Source organism: Geotrypetes seraphini, chromosome 5 (assembly GCF_902459505.1).
Source record: "Geotrypetes seraphini chromosome 5, aGeoSer1.1, whole genome shotgun sequence".
Lineage (NCBI taxonomy): Eukaryota > Metazoa > Chordata > Amphibia > Gymnophiona > Dermophiidae > Geotrypetes > Geotrypetes seraphini.
Genome location: NC_047088.1, coordinates 51,959,152 through 51,977,738, shown reverse-complemented (window position 1 = coordinate 51,977,738; position 18,587 = coordinate 51,959,152). Strand labels below are relative to the sequence as shown.

The 18,587-nt window shown below is 42.6% G+C and overlaps 1 protein-coding gene across 1 annotated transcript in view; it reads right to left on the bottom strand.

The window, feature by feature from the left end:
- Positions 1–18,043, bottom strand: part of LOC117360296 (sodium/hydrogen exchanger 2-like) — a 116,081-nt gene extending 98,038 nt beyond the window's left edge. Inside the window, exons 1-3 of the mRNA XM_033943987.1 lie at positions 17,788–18,043; positions 3,468–3,928; positions 1,144–1,394 (exon numbers count right to left, since the gene is read on the bottom strand). Coding sequence (XP_033799878.1) covers positions 1,144–1,394; positions 3,468–3,928; positions 17,788–18,043 — 968 coding nt within the window. The remainder of the gene's footprint in view (positions 1–1,143; positions 1,395–3,467; positions 3,929–17,787) is intronic.
- Positions 18,044–18,587: the final 544 nt, after the last annotated feature.

Below are 18,587 nucleotides of genomic sequence, written 5' to 3'. Positions count from 1 at the left end.
TCAATAGGTGCTAGGGCAAAGCGGCACCTACCACATGGTAATCAAAGTTAAATGTCGTTTGCAGAATCATGCCAACTGGTGACTAAATCAACTTAAGTGCCAGTAAGCTATTTCAGTGGTTCCCAACCCTGTCCTGGAAGACCACCAGCCAGTCAGGTTTTTGGGCTAGCTCTAATGAAAATGTATGGGGCAGATTTGCATGCCTGTCACCTCCATTATATGTAAATCTCTCTCATGTATATTAATTAGGGCTATCCCAAAAACCCAACTGGCTGGTAGTCCTCCAGGACAGGATTGGGAACCACTGGACTACATAATGCTATCCGCCAGTATATTAAGCCAGGTTTTTCCTGCCTAATATACACTAAAGCATTCTGTGTTAGTTTTGTTATCTTCACATGCTAAGCATGTGGTATTTATTTTAGCTTATTTGTGGGGGAGGAGCATGTTAGGGGCATAGAATGGGAACATACATGCTTTTCAGCTAGCTTGCTGACACTGTCACCACTCTAACTGGTTAGCGCATTCATAACATGGGAGCTCTTAACGCCTCTTAAATAGGAGTCAATAAATGCTCCCGCATTCATTTTTTGAAATGGCCACATGCTAGTGCTCACATTAAAAAAATGCATCTTTTACAGCCGTGCTAGAAATGGTCTTAGCATGAGAAAAAGTCCACTTAGGGGCATGCCAAGGCTGTTTACTAATGCAGCTTAATAAAAGGGCTCTTTAATGAGGACAATTTGCTTCCATAAATAACATTTACCCAGGTAAGTAGACTATCTAACAATTGCCTGCACTCAATCTAGCTAAAATTATAAATAAGGTTTTACAACACATTAGACTTTTAGCTATATTAAGGGGGCGGCATTCCTGGGCATGAAGGCATTTAGGAGGGACATGAAAATCATTGGGCATAGAAGGGACTTTCAATCCTCCGTGCATTGTGTGCAAGGAAAATTATTTTATCCATTAGCGATTGAGTAATCTACAAAATGTGATTATGACCCTGAATGACTTCATTTAGATTTCCATTTGGCATACCCCAACACACCAAGATTTACCAAATCCAAAATCTAAAAGATTTCCTATCATTGTTTGCTCTGTTTTGGTATAATACAAAAATGGGTAATATATACTTACGCCACAATACCAGAGAAATGGAACATTTCTGCAGTGAGATATGAGAGGTAACTATATAGGAAGACAAAGAGAGGTTCAATCACACGGATATTCTTGGTAAAACGGGTGGTCAGTGCTGCGAGAATTCCAAACAAAATGCCAATCAATATTCCTCCAAATTTGACCGAAAAAAATTGTCCTACTCCGGCAGCGATATCTTCAATCTTGATTTCAGGCATTTGATAGAAGATTTCAAAAAGCTTGTGCAGCACCTGGAGGAGGAATACAGGAAATGCTATGAATCAAGAAATTATAATATTATTTGCATAACTATGAAGTATGGTTTAATGGCCATCTTTTGCCATTTCTATTTAATGACGTGTAGAAAGCATTCCAACTCAGAACAAATACTGTATCAATGCATGAATAGCCAAATAGTGCTGTGATCATGCCAGCATGTTTTCTGCAGCAGGCCTAAGCTAAATATAAAATTGGATGCTATCCAGATAACCTTTCAACTCATTCCAAACCTAAATGTATAGTGGTAGGCAATTCAGTAAGATTTTCAGCCTGATACTATCCGTATAGGAAGTAATCCTGAAAAGATCACCAAAATGTAGGAGTTAGGATGCTGTGTGCTAAGCATGAATTCTATCTCAATAGTTATGCATGTTATAGAATACTAGGGTAAGTGGTCAGATCATTTTCTAGTCATTGTTATTTTGTTTCAGGAAAAATGTAAGGGAGCCTATAGGATGCTACCACTCCCCCTGCTGGATATGCCATCATAGTTCAGGGAGCCTTAATTTTCATAGCCCCTCCCAAGGGGGAAGTGACAAGGGAGGGGTGGAACAAGGGAAGCAGCTGTTAGGAAATATATAAGGTGGGTTCAGAGTTGGGTTAAGAAGGCCCAGGGAAGGAAGGAGTGATCACCAATATGCTTTGACTACATGTGTCTAGCTGTTCTGCTTGGCTGAGGTAAGCCAAATGTTTTCCTACTGAATATTTGGAAGCCTGTTTGAGGTTTGGCTGGGGCTAGACCTTGCAACCCCAGAGAGAGAAAGATAAAGACTTTACAGACTGTGTTTGGGACGTAGCAGCTAAAGGCCTGCCTCCAGACTTTTCCCTATGCCTTAAGAGTCTGTCTCCTTTTCTTTGTTTTCCTGATCCTGTGAAGTAACAAGCCTCATGGTTTTGAGTTAATAAAGTGTTTTTGCATTATTTTTGCAACAGTGTCTGGCTGTGTATTTGTGGGGCTCACCCCCTCTCTCACAGTATCACAGTGAGAAAGAAAACAATATAAGAAATTGCTGGAGTGGGATGCAAATAAGATCATTGCAAATAAGACCATTGTATGAACTGGCACATCTGAAGGCAAAAGTGGCTCCCACGTTTCATTTATTCAGAGAAAAGCTCTGCAGTTGCAATCTGGAGTTATAACACTTACAGAATCTCTTCATCTTATTACTGCATTCAAAAGCATAAAGGTGAGAGGGTATTCAAATTTTTGTCCCTGGAAGAATGAGGCCATAAAAAAGCTGTGATCTTACCTCATTTTTTTTTTTTATTTTCCTATTGTATTTTGTTTTTCTGATGACTTTTTCTATGTTCTGCTCAAGAGTATTCTTGTATAATTATTGAAATTTCATAAATGAAAAAAAAAAGCTGTAATGTGAACTGAAACAATCAAGCGAATCTAACTAAAAATTAGAAATCTTGATGACTAAGACTTCTAAATTTGAAAAGAACATCAAGATCTAAAGCAGTGTCTCGCAAACTTTTCCAAACCGTGGTACACTAAACCCGGGGTCGCAGCTAGAGGGCCTCCGTGCATGCACAGACATCATACACATGTGTGATGTCATCATGTTGACGTTTGCGCATGCACGGATGTCCTCCAGGTAGGTCCCTGAGCTTGTTAACCCTGAAATTACTACACTGGTGGGGAGGTGTGAAGAGCAGGAGAGGTGCCGGCGAGGAGAAAAGGCATCGGCACCAACTGATTCACCTACATGACGTGCCTCTCGTGGCACACCCAGAATCTCACTGCAGCACACAGTTTGCAATACATTCATCTAAAGCATTAGAAAACAATGCCACTATATCATTTCTTTGAGCATATCGACTAACATTGGGCTCTTTGAGCATATCAACTAACATTGGGCTCCTTTTATGAAGCTGCGCTTTAAGCGTGGGCCAACACTGTAAATTCTCCAACGCTCATAGAATTCATATGAACGTCAGAACGCCTGCCTCACCAGCCTGCGCTAAAAACCTCTAGTGCACTTTGATAAAGTAGGGGGTGGATTATAAATAATATTTGTCTTCTGTTTCAAGGTACTTACAACTGTAACAGCATCATTAAGGAGGGATTCTCCAAGCACTAAAATGTGAAGCTTTTCATTTACATGGATCTCTTCGAACACAGATAACACTGCCACTGGATCCACTGCAGAAAGCAGACTTCCAAACCAGAAATTTTGGAGTATTGAAATATCCTTCAGGCCAAAGGCCTCCACCTGACATATTCCATATAGTGAGATACCAACCCCAAATGCATTCCATAATGTTCCCACTACAGCATAGCATAGAATCGTCCCAAGGTTCTCAAAGAAGGGCCGAGTGGGCATGAAGTAGCCAGCGTCAAGCACTATCGGTGGCAGTAAATACAGAAAAAAGGTGTCACCTCCCATGATAAGGGCCTTGTTCTTCACAATATGAATAATTCCTCCCATGATGAGCCCCACAATTATCAGCAGACAACTTTCAGGAACAATTGATGGAAGGTTGCTGTATAGGTGAAATCCTGTTCAGAAGAAAGAGGCAACAGCAATCAAGCTACAGTTCAGAAACAAAATAATGATATATTCAGCTCACATTTTCAGGTTTCATAAAAGATGCTCAAGGTGATATTCAATTGGCAATGGTAAACGATACTTGTGTAGTCCTGAGCTGCTATGAGAGGTTGCGGCAGCCATTTTGTTTAGGCAGCTGCAAGGGGCGGGAGCAAGTGGGCTTTGCTTCTGTCCCCAATGTCCCCACTGGTCCACCAGAGATACCATGTAGGCCCAGGGGGTCACCCAAACCAGGAGTTGTTTTGAAGGGGAGGGTGTTGTGACTCACTGGCTGAGGGGAAGGGGAGGGCAAGGAGGAGGGACTAAATCAAGGGTGGGAAAGGGATTACCTATGCAAGTTCTGGCACTGAATAGTTTAGGCACCTGCATAACTGCCAGCTCTTCCCTAGTGCCTACTTTCATCATGGGTGGTCAGAGATGATATTCAGCGGCCCTGCCCAGTTTAATGCTGCTGAATATCAGGGGTTAGGCAGCTCAAAGCCTCTCCTGCCCGCTTAAATCACTTTGAATATCAGGTAAATTCACATTAATGTCTACATGTCAGCCGAGTCTGAAAAAATTAAACCGGGATTCTGTCTCCCATGTATATATCCAAGGTGAAGTCAAAGTGAAATATGTACAATTGTGGTGTGACCCTTTAAGTGGCACAGTTATCAATGTGGGCTACTGTTAAGACATGCTATTTTACCACTACCTCATGGTATTTCAGCACAAGTCCCATTTTATGCAATGGGTTCTAGCTCCTAATAACTGGGGGTAACAGCAAAATCTTAACAATAGCCCACACTGTTAATGTCCCCTCTAAAATGGAAAATCAAAATAAGTAAATAAATAAGGCAAATTTAAGCATCAGAACAATAAGAATTCACTTTTCACACACACACACCTCTTTTACGAAGCCACGTTAAGCTTCCTTATCAACAGCTGTGGCGGTATTAACTCCGACGCTCATAGCATTCCTTTAAGCGTCAGGGCTAATACTGCCACAGCCAGCGATATAAAAGCCTAACACAGCTTCGTAAAAGAGGGGTTATTTATGTAGGATTCTTTATACTAAGCCTCAGTACAATTTGCAATTACCATGGCTTAACTTGGGACTTGACCATGCCGTAGCTGCAAATTTAAAATGGCAAACATTGGAAATGTTCCATACAGGTCCCACAGAAAACTGCCCATTAGTGTGTGTAATCAGTGTGCAATTACCAGGGAGGCATGTTTAGGAGGCAGGAAGTGGTCCCATGTTAACTTTAGCACACAGTAAGTACTAACTACCAAACACCTCCCATACCGGTTCTCTACCTGGGAGGGGCATGGGTGAGTCAGGGACATTCACTAAAGCAGTGGTTCCCAACCCTGTCCTGGAGGAACACCAGGCCAATCGGGTTTTCAGGCTAGCCCTAATGAATATGCATGAAGCAAATTTGCATGCCTATCACTTCCATCATATGCAAATCTCTCTCATGCATATTCATTAGGGCTAGCCTGAAAACCCGATTGGCCTGGTGTTCCTCCAGGACAGGGTTGGGAATCACTGCACTAAAGATGGAATTCACTGCCGATATATATCAGGGAAGAAAAGTCGCTTAACAAGTTAAAAGCACTTTTATAAAAATCTGGCATTTCAAGGACGCTTTCAAATGAGTTTTGGGGATTCTTTTAAACTCAAATATTCCTCAAAGAGCTATTAGCCTTATAAAAGAAAATTAATGGGTAACAATTCCCTATCCCAGGGGTAGGCAATTCCAGTCCTCGAGAGCCGGAGCCAGGTCAGGTTTTCAGGATATCCACAATAAATATGCATGAGATAGATTTGCATCTCAAGGAGGCAGTGCATGCAAATCCATCTCATGCATATTCATTGTAGATATCCTGAAAACATGACCTGGCTCTAGCTCTTGAGGACCGGATTTGCCTACCCCTGCCCTATCCTATCCTAATGTCCTAACCCTATATGTTCTCTTTTACTCCTAAACATTGTAGTTCAACCTGTTTCCCTCTTGTTTCATGTATTGTCAGAGTCTTAAAGTATACTTCTTTATTTATTTATTTATTTATATTTACTAAAACCTTGTTTTTATATTTGTAAATCACATTGGATCACGATATTGCGATCAAAACAAATTTTAAATAAACTTGAAGATGAATGCACTATTATAAAATTTGAGGGATTTGAACCTAATTTAGGCAAGAGGAATTATGCCAGCTTTCAATTGGTGCAAATTCTTGTGCCTAAACTTGGATCTGGATCCTGGCACTAAGCGCTTTCTATAAACAGTGCCCAACTCAGAGCTCCATTCATAGAATAGCACTCGGTACTCATTTATTTGGCGACCAAATTAGGGCACCATTTACTGAATCTAGTCCCAAATGCCCAAAACTATTCAGTTCGTAATTCAAGAAAAGGCAACAAATAAAAATGGGCCTTCAGCCTTCTAAATTGCAAAATCAAGCTTCGAGGAAGTTCATTTCCACAACTAAGCAGTTATGTACAGAAAATATGTTGGTTTGAGGATTAGATGAAGATGCATTCAATATAGGCAATATGACTAATAATTTTTCAGTATTCTAAGTGTTTCTATTCCCCCCCCCAAAAAAAAAAAATTTACTAAGATGCAGTAAAGGTTTCTACCATGGCCTGGAGCACTAAATGCTCCAATGCTCATAGAATTTCTATGAATGTTGAGGCAGAGTTAAAACATTTAGCGCCCCCGGCTGTGGTAGAAACCTCTACCACTGCTTAGTAAAAGAGGGCCTAAGTTAACTAAGGGGTCCTTTTATCAAGCCGCGCTAGTGGGGTTAGCGCATCAGACATTTTATCACACGCTAACCCCTGCGGCCGGCTAAAAAACTAACGCCTTCTCAATGCAGGCGTTAGAGGCTAGTGCGGCAGGCGGTTTAACGCGCAGTATTACGCACGTTAAACCCCTCCTGCAGCTTGATAAAACGACCCCTTAGAGGTTCTTTTACTAAGCTGCAATACAAGATTGGCTTAGCACAAAAAGCTTGTCCTAATGTAGGCCTTCCCACATAGTAAGCCTATTTTTACCATGGCTGTGAAATATAAGTTTTTCTTTTTCTTTTTTTTTTTAATTAGTCCATGTTTACTTTTCCATTATACTAAATACTGTATGCAACTTATATTTCACTTATTTTCAAAAATAATACTACAAAAGAGATTCCTCTAACACTTGGAGAGAACAATTATATAATTCAAACACAATTCAATACTCGAACCTATTAATGCAATACACTTTACTTATTATCAGGATAAAGATAAGATTTTAAAGCTTTACGAAACTATAAGTATGATAGTAAAAGCCTAATTTGCAATAGGAGACTATTCCAAACTTTGGCACTCAAAAAAGTAACCCCCTCTTTTACGAACGCATAGGGCGGGTTTTAGTGCCGGCAGCGGCTGTAACTGCTCCGAAACTCATAGAATTCTTATGAGCGTCGGAGCAGTTACCGCCGCAGCTGGTGCTAAAACCCAAGCTATGCGTTCGTAATAGAGGGGGTAAATGTCTTCTCCAGTTTTTTAAATCTAATATTTTTAACTGACAAGACACCCAACTTTAACTTTTGCACAGTTCTTGAAGATAACCAATTTGATGGTAAAATAAAATATTTTCAATAACACCTTCTGGTAAAAGTCCAAAGAAGGCTTGATGAATCAAGCATGCAATTTTAAAATCCACTCTATCTGACACCAGAAGCCAATGCAGCTTGGCCAACAATAGTAAAGCGTGTTTAAGAAAAAAATCAATCTAGCAGCTGTGTTCGGCAAAAGTTGCAGCTGTCTAGACAGTTTTGCTGTTACAGAACCATAAACATTTTTGTGTAGGGAAGTATATCAGTGCTGATTTATTTTTCTAAATTGTTTGTGAATCACAGACTCAGTCATTTGCAGTATTTTCTGACTGCCTCTTCCGGTCAGAAAATACAGGGAATGGCTGAGTCTGCAAATCAGCCTTGTACACAGCCCATTCCTCCTCCTCTCCCCCCGGTTAGCCAATCAGCCTTGTACACAGCCCATTCCTCCTCCTCTCCCCCCGGTTAGCCAATCAGCCTTGTACACAGCCCATTCCTCCTCCTCTCCCCCCGGTTAGCCAATCAGCCTTGTGCACAGCCGATTCCTCCTCCTCTCTCCCCAGTCAGCCTATCAGACTTCTGCACAGCCAAACTGCCTGCCAGCCTAAATATTGTTTTTGTAGCACCCGCCGCCACCCCTGCAGCCCTCTCCCACCTCCGATCTGCTCCTAAACTGCATTCATGGGTTTTTTGAAATTCACTGGTGCTCCTGGAATAGAATCCCCACGAATTTCAGGGGAGTACTGTATTTATTTGTTATAAATTATGTATGTTTGTTGGACTATGCCTAGAAATGTTGGTAGAGTGGAATATAAATTTTTTTAAATAAAAGGAATTGCAATAGTCAAGTTGTGGCAACAAAATAGGCTAAACAATAAGTCTAAAACTATCTTCTGACAATCATGATCTAATTGCTCTTAACCGCTTTAACTTGAAAACATTTCTTTAATACTACTACTACTACTACTACTACTACTACTACTACTATGAATTATTTCTATAGCGCTACCAGACATACGCAGTTCTGTACAGAGTCACAAAGAAGAAAACAGTCCCTGCTCGAAAGAGCTTACAATCTAAACAACCAAGACAGACAAACAAACTATCATGGACACAGTTAAGGGGAACGGTTAATCGGCTGGGTTGGTGGGCAGAGGAGTAGGGTTAAGGATTGAAAAAGGTGGGTTTTCAGTCGGCTTTTAAACAAGGGAAGGGGCTTGGCAGACAAGCTCAGGTAAATTTTTCCAGGCATGGGGGCAGCTAGATGAAAGGAATGAAGTCCAGAATTGGCAGTGGAGGAGAAGGGTACAGCTAAGAGCAGCTTATCTGAGGAACAGAGTTCTCTGGGAGGTGTATATGGAGAAAGAAGAGAGGAGAGATATTGAGGGGCAGCAGAATGAACAAACTTGTAGGTCAGCAATAGGAATGTGATGGCAGATAGGGAGCCAGTGAAGTGATTTAAGGAGAGTGGTGACATGAGTGCAGTGAGGTTGGTAGAAGATGAGACGTGCAGCAGAGTTTTGCACATATTGCAAGGGGGAAGAGACGGCACTGCAGGAGACCAGTTAGAAGTAGATTGCAGTAATCTAAGCATGAGGTTACAAGAATGTGGACAAGGGTCTGGGTAATGTGTTCAGAGAGCAAGGGGGCGAATTTTGGTGATATTGAAGACATAGAAGCGGCAAGCCTTAGCAGCTTGTTGGATGTGCGTAGAAAATGAGAGGTCGGAATCAAAGATGACTCCAAGGACTGCGAGCAGAGGAGACTGGAACAATGGAAGTATTATTTACTGAGATAGAGAAAAGAGGAGGAGGAGGAGGAGGAGCAGAGGGTTTAGGAGGAAAGAGGAGCATTTAGGCCCTCTTTTACAAAATCAATTATTATTTATGTACAAATATGTAGCCCACATATTCTACAATTCTATGCGGGTAACAATAAAACACACATAACAAAAGACCAGCAAAAGCAACCAAGACAAAAGACTAAAAATAACATATAATATAGCTACTAACAGTTACATATAAAAAAAACATAAGCGCAAAAACACCAACTTAAGAACATTAAAAATTCACTTTACAGATCAATCAAAAACTTTCCTAAAAATTAACAAACAGAATAGCCCCTATCAGTCTCCATAGTTAGGGAAAACACGTTCAGATAACACCGTTTTCAACATCTTCCTAAACTGCAACATATACGAAGTCTGCTGCATTCCAACAAACCAGCCCCTGAACCGCTAACATAGTTTTGCGGTTCCCTGACAGTCTCACCACACTCAAAGATGGTACCTCCAAGTATATCCTATCCATAAGAACATAAGAAGTTGCCTCCGCTGAGGCAGACCAGAGGTCCATCTCGCCCAGTGGTCCGTTCTTGCGGCAGCCCATCAGGCCCACTGCCTGAAAAGTGGTCTCTGACTAATTTTACAAATTACCTCTAATCCTATCCTTCTACTCTTATCTGTACCCCTCAATCCCTTTGTCCTCCAGGTACCTGTCCAAACCTTCTTTGAAGCCCTGTAGCGTGCTTCTGCTTATCATATCCTCCGGTAGCGCGTTCCATGTATTCACCACCCTCTGGGTGAAAAAGAACTTCCTGGCATTTGTTCTAAACCTTTCCCCTCTCAATTTCACTGAGTGCCCCCTCTTACTTGCGGTTCCCCATAGTTTGAAAAATCTATCCCTGTCCACTTTTTCTATGCCCTTCATGATCTTGAAGGTTTCTATCATGTCTCCTCTAAGTCGTCGCTTTTCCAGCGAGAAAAGCCCCAGCTTTTTCAGTCTGTCAGTATATGAGAGGTCCCCCATACCCTTTATTAGCTTAGTTGCTCTTCTCTGGACTCTCTCAATTACCGCCATGTCCTTTTTGAGGTACTGCGACCAGTACTGGACACAGTACTCCAGGTGTGGGCGCACCATTGCACGATACAGTGGCAGGATGACTTCCTTCGTCCTGGTCGTGATACCTTTCTTAATGATACCCAACATTCTGTTCGCTTTCCTTGAGGCTGTGGCGCACTGCGCCGACGCCTTCAATGTTGTGTCTACCATCACTCCCAGGTCTCTTTCAAGGTTGCTCACCCCTAGCGGTGATCCCCCCATCTTGTAAGTGAACATCGGGTTCTTTTTCCCAACATGCATGACCTTGCATTTCCCTATGTTGAAGCTCATTTGCCATTTTTTGGCCCACTCTTCCAGCGTTGTCAGATCTTTTTGGAGGTCTTCGCAGTCCTCCATGGTTTTGACCCTGCTGTATAGTTTAGTGTCATCTGCAAATTTAATAACCTCACATTTTGTTCCCACCTCCAGGTCGTTAATAAATATATTGAAGGGAGGAAGTGGGACCCTTGGATGATGGAGACAGAAAGGGAGTGGTAAAAGAGGAAAAGGAGACAGCGGACAGGTTAAATGAGTTCTTCACGTCAGTTTTCACAAGGGAGGACACAACCAATATTTCGGAACCCGAAGAGATCGTAAAAGGAGATCAGGATGAAAATCTGGTCCAACTAGAGGTGAGCAAGGTGGATGTCCTCAGGCAGATAGACAGGCTAAAGAGCGACAAATCGCCAGGTCCGGACGATTCACCCAAGGGTACTCAAGGAACTAAGAAACGAAATAGCTGAGCCACTTCAACAGATATGCAACCTATCCTTAAAAACTGGAGAAATTCCGGAGGACTGGAAAATAGCAAATGTCACGCCCATCTTTAAGAAAGGCTCAAGGGGAGACTCGGGAAACTACAGGCCGGTGAGCTTGACCTTGGTCCCGGGAAAGATGATGGAAGCGCTGATTAAGGACAGCATCTGGGAACACATCGAAAACAATGGCAGCTAAAGTCGAGCCAGCATGGCTTCTGCAAGGGCAGGTCATGCCTCACGAACTTATTATACTTCTTTGAGGAGGTAAACAGCCAGGTGGATAAAGGGGAATCCATAGACATCATTTACCTTGACTTCCAAAAAGCCTTCGACAAGGTACCACATGAAAGACTGCTAAGGAAGCTATGGAACCACGGGGTGCAAGGGGTGGTCCACCGATGGATCAAAAACTGGCTGGCGGACAGGAAACAGAGGGTTGGAGTAAAGGGCCATTACTCAGATTGGAAATGGGTCACGAGCGGAGTTCCACAGGGGACCACTCCCTTTCTGTCTCCATCATCCAAGGGTCCCACTTCCTCCCTAGCTGGTTGCTTCCCCTTGACGTACCTGTAGAATGATTTGAAGTTTGTTGCTTCCCCTGCCAGTTTCTCTTCATATTCTCTTTTTGCTTTCCTAACTACTCAGTGACACTCCTTTTGGTGTTTTTTATGTTTTTTATGTTTTTTATCAGTTCGGCCTCCAGGTCCTGGTCGATTTCTTCCGATTGGCCAGGTGGGCGATAGTACAGACCCAATTTTATGTCCGCTCCTGTTCCTCCTGGTAGCTTAACCCATAGTGATTCCAAGTCATCCGCCCTTATTGTTGTTTCCATCCTGGTTGAAGGTATGGAATCTTTTATATATAGCGCTATTCCTCTACCCTTTTTGTGTGACCTATCTCTCCTGTAGAGTTTGAACCCTGGTAAAGCCACATCCCATTCATTGTCATCAGTCCACCACGTTTATGTGACCCCAATTATGTCTAGGCTCTTTGTGCTGGCTAATGCTTCCAGCTCTCCCATTTTAGCCCTTAGGCTCCTAGCATTAGTGTACAGGCAGTGTAAGTCCCGGTTGTTCACCTTTCTTGCTGGTTTTCCTCGTGGTTTGGCGCTCCTGGCGACCCCCTCGTGAGTTGCCAGTCCCCAAGCCTCGTCTCGGTCATCCTCCTCCTGTGGTGCGTCTGTTTCGCCCTCAGCCTGTTTCCTCATTTTTGGTTGTCCCTCTGGATTCCGTTGTTCTCTGTTAGTCCTGTTTGCCAGTTTTATTTGTGTCCTAGACCCCTGCAATTTGTCCTTAGGTCCTTCTTCAAAAAATTCCCACTCAGTTCTGAGCCCTCTTTTACAGTGTCCTCGTTCAAGGTCCTTGGCCCTGGGCATCTGCATTGCGTCCTTAGGTCCTTTTCTCAAAAATTCCTACTCAGCCCCAATCCCTTTTTTACAATGTCCTTGCTCAATGTCCTTGGCCCTGGGCCTTTGTACTGCGTTCTTAGGTCCTTTTCTCAAAAATTCCCATTCAGTCCCGAGCCCTCTTTTACAACGTCCTTGCTCAATGTCCTTGGCCCTGGGCCCTTGTAATGTTTCCTTAGGTCCTTTTTCCAAAAATTCCCACTCAGTCCCGAGCCCTCTTTTACAATGTCCTTGTTCAGTATCCTTATTTGATACTTTTGTCCGATGTGTCAGATTGACTGTCGGCTTTCCCCTCTTCCTCAGTTTAAAGCCAAGTCTATGGCGCTCTGGACGTTGCGTGCCAGCATCCTCGTCCCAGTTGTGCTCGGGTGCAGTCCGTCTCTCCTGTAGAGCTTATTCTTTCCCAAGAAAGTTGTCCAGTTCCGAACAAAAAGGAAACCCTCCTCCTCGCACCATCTCCTGAGCCAACCGTTTATTGCTTGTAGTTCGTTCTGCCTCCGTGCGTCCGCTCTCGGTACTGGCAGGATCTCCGAGAAGGCTATCTTCCTTGTCCTCAGTTTCAGTTTCCTCCCCAGGATCCTGAACTGATCAGTTAGTGCAGTCCTGTTGTAGTCCCTCCTGCTGACATCGTTGGTTCCAACATGGATTACTACAGCTGTCTCCTCCGTCTCGGCCCCTTCCAGGATCCTCTCAATTCTGTCGATGACATCCTTCGTTCTTGCCCCAGGGAGACATGTCACTAGTCGGTCCTCTCTCCCTCCAGCTATGTGACTGTCCACTCCTCTCAGGATTGAGTCTCCTACTGCGATAGCAGATCTCCCCTTCCTCAGCTGTCTCTCCGGTCTCAGGTCTGTGTCAGTGGCGCAGTCAGCTAGTCCTTCCTCTGGGTTCTGTTGGGTCTCCTCCTCATCTGCCTGTCCATGGACCTTAATGCACATGTCGGCTAGTAAGCATGCAACAAAGAGCGCAATACTAGCGGGCGGTTGTCTTTCAGAAGCTTAAAGACAGAACCTTGAATTCAATACGCGCACAAAGAGGCAACTGGTGTAAATTTCTCAAAATCAGGGTAACATGATCAAATCTTGAGGCTCGTATGATAACACAAACAGCAGCATTTTGAGCAATTTGTAGAGCCTGAACCACATATTTAGGCAGACCAAGATACAATGCATTACAGTAATCGAATACTGGAGTCAATAGCATACCAATAATAGTCCTACAATTACCTGCAGATAGAGAGTCTCTTAATCTGCGCGGTAGTCAAAGTTTGAAAAATGCATGAGACACCACCGACTTTATCTGGGGCTTAAATGATAATGTTGAATCAAAAATTACCTCTAGATATTTACACTGACTGGAATCATCACGTTGTCTAACATTATCTCAGAAGGAAATGACATCAGCCGCCACAGCAGCCCGTGGTAATCACACCAAAGCCCATTGAGAATTCATGGGCTTCAGTGTCATTACTGCGCAGCTTTGTGAAAAGGGGAGGGGGAGGGGGTTAATTCTGTGTTAACCATTTAGCCCAAGGTAATGTGAGCATGCTAATTAATGCTTCTGTGCTCATTCTCTGCTCATTCCCCACCCATGCAGTGGCATAGTAAGGGGGGAGGCGGGGCAAGGGAGATCTGCCCCGGGCGCAGTCTTGCTCAGGGCACCTGCACCCCTCCTCCTCTCTGCCCCCTCCCACTCCTCCCCCTGCTACATGCGCGCCCCTTTTTTTTAATTTGGGGTGAGCGGCCACCAACTTGCTGCCCGTGTTGGCTTCGGCGCTCTCTCGACCATCAATTCTGGGACCCACGCCTAGGAAGCGATGTCAGAGAGAGCGCTGAAGCTGATGCGGGCTGCTGGCGCCAAAATTAAAAAGGTACGGGGAAGGGGGGAAATGTACACGCGTGGCATGGGGAGGCGGGGAAAAGGGTGGGAGAGGGGCGCGAAGGCGCCTCCTCCATCTTCCCAAAGTGGTGGGTTAAAATCCCTGGTATGGTCAGGAACATATTCCTATTTTTTTTATAGTGACAATCTGCCATTTAGGTGCATATTGACGATGTCACAATGATGTCAGATTGCTGAGGGTTCTTCCACCTATTCTCACCCCAACACTTGAATCATCTAAGTCCAGCTTCCTCATGATTATTTCTGCATAGAGGTTGAAAAAAATAAAAGGAGAGAGCATGCATCCTCATCATATACCCTTTTTGACCTTGAACCATTCTGTATGTCCATATCTGCTTCTTGAGCTTGGTAGAGTGATCTGATTAACCTGGTCAGGTGCGCTGGCATTCCTGCCTTACTCAGTGCTTTCCAAAGCATTTGGGGTACACCAACAGAATTAGCACATACTAAGCTGTAGTAAAAGGACCCCATACTAATCTGTGTTAAAGTTTTAATGTGTGTCCATGTTCAGCATTGCACACTAAAGGGATCTTTGACTAAACCTCAGTGCATGTTATCTGTATGACTATAATGGGTACTGAAAACCAAAGATGGAATTGTCCAAGGATGAATGATGTGCACTAAAATAGTGTCCCAAACTCGTCTGTAGGTGTAAAGATCTTTATTCATCCAATATTGTCATGGTACAACCAATGATTCAGTGACTCGACACATACATGTTTCAGCCAACAGGCCTGCCTCAGGAGTCTTGAGAATCACAATATGAGCTACTGCAAAAACGCATAGGATGCAACCAAAGGTAATACACAAAATCTGAAAAAACTGGTACGCTGAACAACGTAAAACGCCCTGATCCCATTCGGGTTTGAGTTGTTCAGCGTACCAGTTTTTTCAGATTTTGTGTATTACTTTTGGTTGCGTCCTATGCGTTTTTGCAGTAGCTCATATTGTGATTCTCAAGACTCCTGAGGCAGGCCTATTGGCTGAAACATGTACGTGTCGAGTCACTGAATCATTGGTTGTACCATGACAATATTGGATGAATAAAGATCTTTATGCCTACAGATGAGTTTGTGGACACTATTTTAGTGCACATCATTCATCCTTGGACAATTCCATCTTTGGTTTCTTGTATTTTATCTATGGTTTTGTTTTCCCCTGTTCTGTTCTCTCAATAATGGGTACTGGAGCAGATAATATGAGCTAATCTTTAGTTTAAAAAAAAAACCAACCCTTAAGTTAATTATGTACTAAGGGCCTGATTCTATATAAGCACCTAAAATATTAGTGCTGACTAGAACGGCACTTAGCGCGATTCTGTGAAAGTTACGCACACCTTATGGAATTGTGCTAAGCGCAAGTGTATCGTAACTTTTAGGCACACCTATTTATTCCAGATAAATAAATATCTGTGCCTAACATATACACTGACCCGTTGTTCTGCACATAGATTTTGCGGATGCTCATGCTTATGATCTGTCCATGCTCCTCCCCTGGCCATGCCCTCTTTTCAGCTTTGTGCACTGGAAATGGTACGTAGCACATTGGGCCAAGGGTGTCCAACCTCGGGCCTCGCTGGTTCCAGGTTTTCGGGTTTTCCAAATGAATGTACATGAGACCTATACATGAGAGAACAATTTGCATACAATGGAAGCAGGACATGCAAATGAATATGCATGAGATCTGCCTACAATGGAAACAGTGCATGCAAAGAGTTCTCATGCAAATTCATCAGGAAAATCCTGAAAATCCCACTGGATTGCAGCCCTCGAGGACCAACGTTGGACAACCTTGCATTGAGCTATATGCCTACCAAGTTGTGCATGTAACTCTTAATTAATTCCAACTTAATTGAGAGTTGATTGCCAGTTATCAGCACCAATTAGGCCTATTAAGCAATTAAGTTGTATGTGCACATCAGCACTGATGTGCGCACACAACTTTAGGTGCCATATATAGAATTTGCCAGTTAATAAATAGTGTTCTGCCCCCATTTCATGAGGGCAGTTTCTCAGTTTCTTGTATAGGACAAGTATATGTGTTTGTTCTGGGATGTGTAATCAAATGTGTGTCCTGTTGACTCAAATCCCCAGAATGCTCTGCTTCTCCTAGAGAGCCAGGCTCCAACCAGAGAGCTATAGCCTGCCCTTCTTTAGCTTCTGGGAGAGAACAATTTCCATTTTGTGAGACCACAAGGCTGCATGAAAACTTAGATCTAACATTGTCCTCTCACCAGGTTTTCACCATTTATTTCCGCTAGCCTAATACAGCTTAGGTTCTGTATCTAAGTCTGGAACACAGTGTTATTCCCCACAAAGTATGTGGACACACTCCCAGCATCCCCTTGGATAGGATGTGCTGGTAGAGTGAGAAGATTATGTAACAAAGTTGGACTGCCTTGAAATCATCAAAGTGTTTATTCTTTACTTCAAGTTATTAAAGAAAGTTGTTCAAAAAACTACAGTGTCTTGCTGATAACACTAAGGTTACAGAAGTAAGGGTTAACAGAATGGGAGCCTCAGAGAAGTGCCAACCTAACTCAGTGAGTTTAGCAGTGTTTGGCCATTTTGAGGAGTCCCTGCTTTACAGTAAAAACCTGGAGAAGTTTCAGTGAAAGTCTGTGGTAAAGACTGCTCAGTAAAAACCTGTTCCCATTGCAAATAATAGGGCTTGCATTACATAAAATGCTTTTGAAGATGCACAGTTCAGAAATGACAGAAAGTAAATGTGGATTAACATATCTGGTTCAATATATTTGCTAAACTTATGAATGTCTGACAGGAATTTTATGAAGTTCAAACAAAAGTGTACATGACCAACAAACAGAATGAAAAATAAATAAGTAGTCATTTGACCAAGAAATAAACACAAAGCCCTGAAACTGTTTCACATGATGGAGTAGAGTTGGGTACATTTGTCCCCCTGGAAACAGAAATATTGCTATGAAATGCCATATAAGTCTTTCTTCTGAAAATTTTCTGTAAACATTTATGATTAAAATATCTGAAAGTAAGAACCACAGTGATGCAATGAAATGCTAGTCATTTTAATTTTAAAACAATTTTAAGAAGTTTTCATGGCACTCATTTTTGTTATGGTCACACAACCAGGGCTAATACATTGGTTATGGTAACTCATTACCTAAAGCACATTCATCCCTTCAATAATGCAAAACACAGACCATCTTCATAGCAAATAACACATTATGCACATTATTTGGAAATCTATAGTTCTACTGATTGTAATCACCTCTTAGTTTCAATAAATAAGTTTTCTCTTACCTATTTTGGCTAGCGATGCTAGCATAATCCACAGTGTTATTTCAAAAGGCACCTGAATATGGTAATAATGCCAAGAGAAGAAAGTGCGATTGGAACTCTCTATCTGTCCATTGGATCTGAACCCTTTAGAAAGTCTGCTTCTGTTGCCCGACACTTCGTTAATTTGCTGAGAACCTGCTGCAGGGGGCAGTGATTTTACCAAAGAGAAGAGCACGCAGAGGCTGAGGATTATGGCTAGAAGACTTGCATGCTTCATTTTTGCTTCAATAGATCTCTCCAGAGATGTCCTCTGACTGGCAATAATCGTAGCCACTGTCTATTCCTTGCTGCAAACATGAGTAAGAAGATACTGAGTGTTATTAGAGTGCTCACCATATTCAATGATGAACATTGGAATGCTTGAAATCAGGGGCTTAGTTTATAAAGATTTCATAGAGCATGGAGTCCTATCTTGACATAATCATATTAGAGGTTAAAAAAAAAAAAATTGATATACCACCTTCTTGAAACAGTTACTAATGGATTCCTTCCCACCTCATTTTTCTCTGTTGGATATATTTTCTTGTAACTTGCTAGGTAATAAAAAGACTTTAATCATGTGTTCTTCCTGGATGATCATTTATTAATGGATATCATTTTGATAAGATGATGGGATTTCAAAGGTACTACCCTGCTTAATTGACTGAGGCTCATGATTTCCCATTGAAAGGAAAATTCCATAATGGGATACCCACCTTTTAGATGCCACCTGTGTACATAAATGGACAGAATACTGTCACTTGCACATGAAAGTGACAGCA